This window comes from Propithecus coquereli, unplaced genomic scaffold (genome assembly GCF_000956105.1).
Source record: "Propithecus coquereli isolate 6110/MARCELLA unplaced genomic scaffold, Pcoq_1.0 Scaffold57, whole genome shotgun sequence".
Taxonomy (NCBI): domain Eukaryota; kingdom Metazoa; phylum Chordata; class Mammalia; order Primates; family Indriidae; genus Propithecus; species Propithecus coquereli.
This window is the reverse complement of record NW_012151618.1, coordinates 8,986,629-8,996,139: the sequence shown is the minus strand read 5'-3', so window position 1 is coordinate 8,996,139 and position 9,511 is coordinate 8,986,629. Positions and strand designations below refer to the sequence as shown.

General features: G+C 33.8%; 1 protein-coding gene across 1 annotated transcript in view; it reads left to right on the top strand.

Moving 5' to 3' along the window:
- Positions 1–9,511, top strand: part of ICE2 (interactor of little elongation complex ELL subunit 2) — a 90,277-nt gene that overhangs the window by 76,680 nt on the left and 4,086 nt on the right. The window contains exon 14 of the mRNA XM_012658032.1: positions 8,154–8,412. Coding sequence (XP_012513486.1) covers positions 8,154–8,412 — 259 coding nt within the window. The remainder of the gene's footprint in view (positions 1–8,153; positions 8,413–9,511) is intronic.

The window sequence follows — 9,511 nt, the reverse complement described above, 5'->3', positions numbered from 1 at the left end:
TTGTTCCCTAGACTGCAGTACTCTTTTTTATCTTCTTGCCCCATAAAAATATTAAGATTTACTCCTTTAAGAAAATTTCCTAAATAGTGTCATTACAACTTCTGTATCCAGCCTCCAAATCCTATAATATACATCAATTCTGTTATATATAGTTGACATACAGATCTCACTTTGCACAGTTCTGATAAGCATAGATTTTAGTTATGATATTAATATTAACTTTAAATAAAGTTTAAAGTTGAGTAATTACATAAAGTACAAATTTCACTGGTGACTCTTCAGTTCACAAATCACTGCATAAATAACAAAGGCACAGCACAGTCCGTGAGCGGTCACGTCACTTCTTTCAAAATCTGTTTGTGATTGGTCACCGTGCACCTGTTACTGAGTTCATGCATAGAAAGCAAAATGTTCGGTTGTATTGTCCCGTGTCTCCCCGTGATAAACCCATATGACATTTTACCAAAGCGGATAATTAAAAGAGGGAATTGTCCAACAAATATTAAAGCAAAGAAACAAAAAGTGATACGACTTCAAGTGAAATTCGAATCGAACATAAATGGAATTACAGAAGAAATAGCAGACAGAGGGAATGTTGACACTGCTGCTGTTCAAGAGACTCTAGATTTGCTGCCAGACAAACTTAGTGAAGGTGAACTTTATGACATAAATGAGGAAAGTGGTTGTGACGTAAAGGATGAAGAAGTGACACTGGCATAAGATTTTACATTGAAAGAACTCCTGAAGATATTTCATGACATTGAAAGCACAAAGGATACAATGTTGGAAGCTGATTCTAACTTAGGAGGATGACAGTTCCCAGCATAGAAAAGATGCTTTCTTCCTATCATAAGTTGTGTAAAAAGGCAACAAGCACTGTTCAAACCAGTCTAGAAATAAAACACTTTAATTCTCAATGTTTTTCATGTTTTGAATCACAGTGTACTAAATAAAATTTTACTACTATTTTTTTTATTTCCATATCTATACATTTATAATTGGTGGAGAATTTATAATGTTTTGAAAAAAATTTAAAGGTAAAGAAACAATTGTAATTTTTCCCATTGGTTATTAAAACTGCTTGCAGTGTTTCAGCCTGTATGATTATTTTTATGGTCCCACACTGCATGCAAAGCAAGAACTGCCTGAACACATGTGAATGTATGTATGTATGTATATATATTTATACATGTATGTATGAATGAATGCACATATATAAAAGTTGTATTTGTGTTATATGAAGATTTTATTTATACTATATAAACCAGTGCTTTCCAACCTTGACACACATAAAAACATTTGTACAGCACACTGTGATATACAGAAGAGATTGCTCATGGGTGAAGGGCAATGGCCAGGAAGTTTTTGCCATCCCAAGCATTGCTTAGCTACCCCAAGGGTGGAGGAGATTAATCTCCTTTTAAAATAATTAATTAGTTAATTAATTTTTTATTTCAAAATATTAAGGGGGTACAAATGTTTTTGGTTACATGGATTGCTTCTGTAATGCTTGAGTCATGGCTATAAGTGTACCCATTGCCCAAATAGTGTTCATTGTTGCTGCTAGGTAAGTTTAGTCCATCCCCGCCTCTCCCATTCCCCTTGCTTGATTTCCACTGAGTTTTACTTTCCTCTATGCACGTATTTGCTGCTATAAGTCATTTGAGGCCCACAGGTTAGAAAGCTCCAACGATGAGAGTTGAAAACTCCTTGAGGATGTAGACGCTCATGGCACATAGTATGGTATTCTCTGTGTAGTTACATTTTTTTTCTTTTTGCCAGCAACTACCCTCTGCACCACCACAGACGGCTGCACAGAGAGCAGTCTGTGTAGTTACTTTTGACAGACCATATTTGACATATACTATACTACATATTTTTTATTTCTTTAAAAAAAGTAAGAACTATTAATGAGTCTCTTCAAAGGCATATTTAGTAAATTTCTAAAAATATTTTGTGCTTAATATTCTTTTTCTATGGTTATTAAACCATTAAAATATGTCTTTGTTATTAGAAATGTCACTGTATAATGAGTGTTATATATAATGAGTTACAGAGGTGAAACTAAAACTTGGCATAAAAAATAACAGGTAGGTGTGGGAACAAATAGAAGGAAGGCATCTGGTAAAAATGTTAATTCTTTGAGCATAAAGCAAATGAGATGAAAGGGGGCTAGATATGAAAATGAGATATTAAATTGTATGTATTTTTGTTGTCCCAGTGATTGACATCAACTTTCCAGGTAATTTGTTTTGATAACTGATATAGGGAGTTAAAAACAAAAAAGGAAATATTTTCAGCATTGCAGAGTGTTATCCTCTCATCATGCTAATTGATGTTTCTAACTATGGTACAATAACATGGTTTTTGTGTTGACTTGATTATATAACGGTTAGCCCAGGACTGTCTTTTATATGGCTCTTCCTTGGTACATTTCAGGGTCTTGGTGTTGTCTCAACCTATTTTGTTTTAGAAAATACATGTTACTTTTTTATTAATAAAATAGCGTCATCTTGAGAATTTACAGTATTGTTTTTTGAAATTCTACATTCATGTCATGTTTGTGAGAAAGTAAGACTCTGAGCAGACTGCTTTGATTTTTTTTTTTTAACCATGGGAAATCTTATGGTGTACTTTAATTAAAAAATAATAAGCCAGATTTTTATAATCTAATTTTTATCTTAAGAACCAAATGTGTCTTAGAGATGTATTGAACAGGCCCAGACTTTAAATTTGACTTTATCTGCTTGCTTTGTATTTGGTACATATACCTCTAAAAAAAACCTCCATAAAAATGTAACTTTAATAGGAATTAGAAATACCCATATTTTAACAATTGTATTAAAAAATTGTAGGCTTTGAAATGATTTTGTGTACGTGAACATGTGTAAACTTTTCTACATTCCACAAATATTTTAGAATGAATACATATTTCTTTCATAATCTGAATTTTTATGTCATTTTAAAATACAGCTTTACTTAATAGACGTAATAAAATATATGTTTCTCCATCTTTTAGCATGTAAAATTCCTTTGCAGTTATTAACATTTTGTAAAAACATCTTTAAGGAGACTGGCTAACTTATTGGTATTTTTATTTTGTAAATACTGCAGTTGCTTGTTCTTTTTAAGTTTGATATTTTATTTTAGGGCATATTGATGCATTTACTTCAAAGCTTTTCCTGCTAGAAGAAATTACCTCAGAAGAATTAAAAGAAAAGCTTTCAGCACTCAAGTAAGAAAGTTTACTTTGTGGTAGGAATTGAAAAACTTGTTAAAGTGGTCACTCATTCTCCTTTATCTCTAAATACTGGTTAATTTATTTCTAAGACTTTTAATCCTTTTCTACATTGAGACTTTCCCAGACCCAATTTGTATTTTTGTTTTTGTTTGTGTGTTTGTCTTTTTATTGATTATATAATAGTTGTACATATTTTGGGAGTACATGTGATATTTTATACCTGTATACAATGTGTAATTATCAAATCAGGGTAATTGGGATATCCACCACCTCAAACGTTAATCTTTGTGTTGAGAACATTACAGTTCTTCTCTTCTAGCTATTTTGAAATACACAATTATTGCTAACTATAATTTCCCTACTGTACTAGCCAATACTAGAACTTATTCTTTCTATCTAACTGTATTTTCGTACCCCTTAACCAACTTCTCTTTACTCCCCCTTTCCTTCCTAGCCTCTGGTAGCCACCATTCTACTCTCTACCTCTAAGAAATCTACTTCTTTTAGCTCCCACATATGAGAACATGTGATGTTTGTCTTTCTGTTGTGCCTGGCTTAGTTCACTTAACATAATGACCTCCAGTTCCATCCCCGATGCTACAAATAACCAGATTTCATTCTTTTTTATGACTGAATAATAGTCCATTGTGTGTGTATGTACGTGTGTGTGTGTGTGTGTGTGTGTGTGTATATATATACACACACATATACATACATACCACATTTTCTTTATCTGTTCGTCCCTTGATGAAGCCTGGACCCAATTTGTGATCCATCCATATTAATTGTCTCCATCTCCAAATTAAGCACAATGCAAGTAGTGCCAGCCTTTCTAGTTAGGACAAAGGAGGCTAGAACCAGAGAGTGGCCACAATCTTGAAGTACATGGGAAGCAAGCATTTTACCCCTTTATCGAGAAAGGAAAGGATAGAAAAGTCCCAGACTCTTAGTTCTCAAGATTGTATACACTGATTGGACATTCTGACTTCTGAAAGTTTGCCCTTCTACCAAGCATTATATTATACAACACACTAAAGTGAATTTATTGTACTCAGAACAGAAGTGCCTAAATGCAAAGGAAAATAACTTAGGAATATTATCTCATTTGCATCTCACAACTTCTAAGGAAAGACTGATGGTAGTATCATCTCCATTTTATACATGAGGAAACTGGGACTTAGAGTGAGTGATGCCGCAGAGCACACGGCTGAGCTAGTGACAGCTTTGGCAGTTAATATATTTGACCACTTAGGATGAGAAGTGGTCCTCACTTGTACCAGCTGCACAGTTCTAGCTTTCAGGCTTGACACAGGTTTTTAAGAGTCCCAGATTCAAATGTGAACTCTCTGCTTATACTTAAATACATCCACTTCTATTATAAGGATTGCTTCTCTTGAGCAGTAACTTGTCTTATGCGAATAGAAAAACATTTTCATATCCTATTCACCACCTGTCTTACCTCTCCCAGTGAAAACCATTTTTTAAAAAAATAAATAAGGAATGAGTTTAAGTCTAGAAGAGATACTAAAGAAATTTTTAGAATAATGTCTTATATTTCACTTCCCTTTTGTTATCCTGTCCCCAGTCAGTGGCTTCTGTGTCATCATGTATGTAAAGTATTGGTCAGTTTCTAATCTAATCTAGTGTATCACCATCTCTAAAAGGCAAGCTCTTCTGCAGATCAATACTACTAAAGACTTCAGAACATTTTTAAAGTGTATGATTTGAATATACAATAGTGATCTCTTTATAGCTGCTCTGACTCACACAAAGCCAAATACTTTGTGCTAATGAAGGGAAATCAGGAAATGGCAAGAATTAAGTAAATATTATAATTTAATCCATATAGAAATGAATTTGAGTATTCTTTGTTTTACATTGTATCATCTGCTGTTTTCTTTTGTTATTGAGGGCATTTCTCTTCCTGAGGAGCTATGATTGTCAAACGTAAGTTTTTTGTGCTTTAATTTGATATGAATTTTCTTCTGTTTAATAGGATTTCAAGTTTATTTAACATCCTCCAACACATTCTAAAGAAATTAAGTAGGTAAGTATTTTTTGGACATTTGCAATAGTATGTCTGATTTTCGTAGATGAAACTAACCTAGAAGTGCAAAAATTATTGTATCAAAGTTGAAATTGTAAAAATATGAACTTAAAAAATAATATGATAGTATCTGGCTTAATGAACTTACAATTAGATTTTCCTATAAGGCTATTATGTTAGTTTCCTAGTGCTACGATAGCAAATTACTTCTTAACATAGTGGCTTAAAACAACAAAATTTATTCTCTTTATAGTTCTGGAGGTCAGAAATCCAAAAATCTCACTAGGCTACAGTCAAGGTGTCAGCAGGGCTGGTGAGACTATGAGGATAGAATCATTTCCTTGCCTTTTTCAGTTTCTAGTGAACACTTGTATTCCTTAACTTGTGGCCCTTTCCTCCATCTTCAAAACACATCACTCAAATCTCGGCATCCACATGACATTGCCTTCTCCTCTTTTGTAGTAGTGTCTTCTGCTTCCCTTTTATGAGGACCCTTGTGATTACATTGGGCCCACCCACATAATCCAGGATAATCCCCTCGTCTTAAAATCCTTAATTTATTAACATCTGTGAAATCATTAAATATAACATATTCCCAGGTTCTGGAGATTAGGATGTGGATGTTATGGCGACCATTATTCAGCCTACCATAGCTATATTGTTTTCATTTTCAGGATAAAGAGACATAGAGCTAGTGGTCAAAATTATTGGTTCCATGACAAATCTTAGAATGTGGATTCTCCACCTGATCATTTATCAAATTCTTTTGTTTTGTGCACTTTTACATTTATTTTGTTATACTCTTACTAAAAGATAAATTTGAAAGTAATTTAAGAGTCTCAACTCTGAGTCAAAATTTTAGAGTTCTAGTTCTAACTCCATTTATTATGCAACTAGATGTCAGTATCCTTATTTGTAAAATGATGATGTCAAGTGCAATAATGTCCCAGGTACTTTTCAATGATTCTGTGACAGGATTTTTATTTTATATATTCTGTTCTTCATGTGAAACACAATGCTTATATATGAAATTTGCCAGATGCTTTTTGAAATTTTATTATCAGTATTTAGTTTCTGTATTAGTTTTCTATTGCAGCTGCAACAAATTACCACAAAATTTGTGTTGTAAAATAACACAAATTTATTTTCTTGCAGTTCTATAAGTCAGAGGTCTAACAGGGCTCACTGGGTTAAAATCAAGCCATCACCAGGGCTGCATTCCTTTCTGTAGGCTTGGGAAGGATCTGTTTCCTTGCCTTTTGTAGCTTCTAGAGGCCACCCGCATTCCTTGGCTTGTAGCTCTTTCCCTCCATCTTCAAAGTTACAAAGGCAAGTTGAGTCTTTCTCAAATCGCATCACTCTGACCTCTTCTGCAGTTATTAATACATCTCCCTCTGAGTCTCCTCTGCTTCCCCCTTCCACATTGAAGGGCTCTTATGATTACATTGGGTAATCCAGGAAAATCTGGCCATTTTAAAGTCAGCTGATTAGCAACCTTAATTCAATCTGCTACCTTAATTCCCTTTGGCCATGCAGTGTAACATAGTCACAGGCTCCAGGGTTTAGAATATAAACATTTTTAGGAGGTTATTATTCTGCCTGTCATAGTTTATACCTATCTATGTACATTGCACTTGTATGACACTTTTAAGATACTCCTCCTTGGAGTGTCTCTCATTCTCCATGAACTAAATATATTCCTCTGTAAACCAAAGCTTTCTTCATATATTATTTTCAGTCTTTGAAATGTTATTTATTCCTACCACCAAATCAATTATTATTTATTTCTTTATGTGGAAATAAGAAAGTGATTGGGGAAAAAAATTTTCCAGAGGATAGAACAATCCTCTGGACCTCCTTTGTCAACACCTATTACTTTTCAGTTAAAAAAGTTAGTGAAAATGTAACTGACTAGGTTTGTAGGCAGATCTACATAGCTAAAGTATGATTAATCTTTAGTTTTAATAATATATTGCGGGAAAGAACTTATGTTCTCTGTAGCACATTTGCTCCACAAGAGTATATAATCCCGAGAAATCACAGTATATTAATCATACCCTTTTAGCTCTTTGTAATGGTACATTGAATCCCTGAAAGCTTTCTATAGAGGAAGGAAAAATGTGGAGTTGATGTTTGACATGGCTGATTATTTTGACAGTAGAGAATTGTGATTAAGGACGTGGCCTGTGCAATTCAACTGCTGGGGTTATATCTAAGCCCTACACTCTGAACTTTGGGCAAGTCGCGTAGCCCAAATTTATCTCCATAATATTATGGCTTGAAGTTTTGTTGTGAGAATTTAATGAGAAAATGGATATGAAGCAGTACTACAATAGTTAGCTCATGATATTCAATACCTGTTAGCTGCTATTGTTTTTGTTATCCTCATAGCACCTCATACTATATCATGATTGTTCAATTGACTGTTCTTCCCACTTTATTTTAAACTACTCAGTGTAGTGATCTCCATTCACCTATCATTAGGTTCAAAGCAGGTACAATGTTGAATGAATGAAAATGCTGTAGGAAGACTTTTCAGTATAAGTGTCTGTTGCCCATGGATTAGGGAATTAGGCATGCTATGTGTTTCTCGTTAAATGAAAACTTACAAATTGACATATAAAAGTAAAAAGAAAATGATCAGATATTCTGAACTTTGGGATAAAAATTAAAACAGCTGCCTAAAAGGCAGGAAAATAGTTTAAAAGACTTTTAAAATATTATTTGGTCATAAAAATAATTGTAGAGGTGGTGTTCTATTCCCATAATTGTTCTCAGTTTTACTAATAGATAGATCATGATTAAGAAAATACTGTTGAATTGACAAAGTGAGCCAATGAGTTGAGTTTCATTGTGTGAATTTAGCTTGCAGGAGGGTTCCTACTTGTTGTCTCATGCAGCAGAAGATTCTTCACTCCTGATCTACAAGACCTCTGATGGAAAAGTTACTAGAACAGCATATAATTTGCATAAAACACATTGCGGCCTTCCTGGTGTACCTTCTAGTCTGTCAGTTCCCTGGGTCCCATTAGATCCAAGTCTCTTATTGCCGTATCATATCCATCATGGAAGAATACCTTGTACTTTTCCACCCAAATCACTGGATCCTACAACACAACAAAAGGTAAGATCCTTTTTGAAATTAAGTTTTCATTATGTTGTTTCTTATTTATCTATTTCACTGACTATACCATATTTCAACCTAATGCCCACATTTGCCATATTAATCACAATACCATTCTAAAAACTATATCCGTAGGAAAGGTGTATGCTCTGCTGAGTTCAGTCTTTATGTCAGTGGAACTTTTTATTTTTATAAAGTTTATAAGTCAACTAAAGAAAATTCTTTTAGCTTGTCCTGCAGATGCATGGGTAAGGCATCCACTTAGTTAAATCCCTATATTCCCATGAAAAGCAAAGTTGTATTTTTAAAAAATGTTTATGTATACTGTTTCATTTCATTAAATATTTGAGGCAATTTATAGAAGAATACATATAATAAAAGCGTGATATTAATATAATTAAAAATTGATAAGTAGTTTATGTAAAAATAAGGCAAGTATTAGTGATTAGTGAACAGAGTGCCATATTAAAAATATAACCAAACAATTTAAAGACTAAATTGTATTTTTCTAGGTATTGTGTAACTCGGTATTTACAGAGTTACAATTAATGTTACTCTTTCTATAGAATCCTTCCCAGAAATACCAGTTGAATGACATTTCTCTATCTGAAACTTATAAAGCCATGGCTATAGATATTCTGGACCATGTCACTCATTCTTTATCTCATATAAGAAATTCCAATTTGAGTTTAATTGTAGGAAAAGTTTTGCTCTCTATAAATGAATGTGAATGTCTAGGAAACAAAAACTCAGTGTATTTTCCTTACTTGCTGCCAAAAATTTTGAGTCACAATTATCATCTGAGTTCTATAATCCCAGTATTTTTGCCCCAGAGCATATATCATGTGTGTATCCTTTGGGTATTCTGTTCTTTTTCCCTTCTATGTTTATACTGAACTGCTCTGTAACAGTCCTCAAGTCCTTTTCAGAAATAGTTGGAATATGCCGGGCGCAGTGGCTCACGCCTGTAATCCTAGCACTCTGGGAGGCTGAGGCGGGTAGATCACTCAAGGTCAGGAGCTCGAGACCAGCCTGAGCAAGAGCGAGACCCCGTCTCTACTAAAGAAATAGAAAGAAACGATCTGGACAACTAAAAATA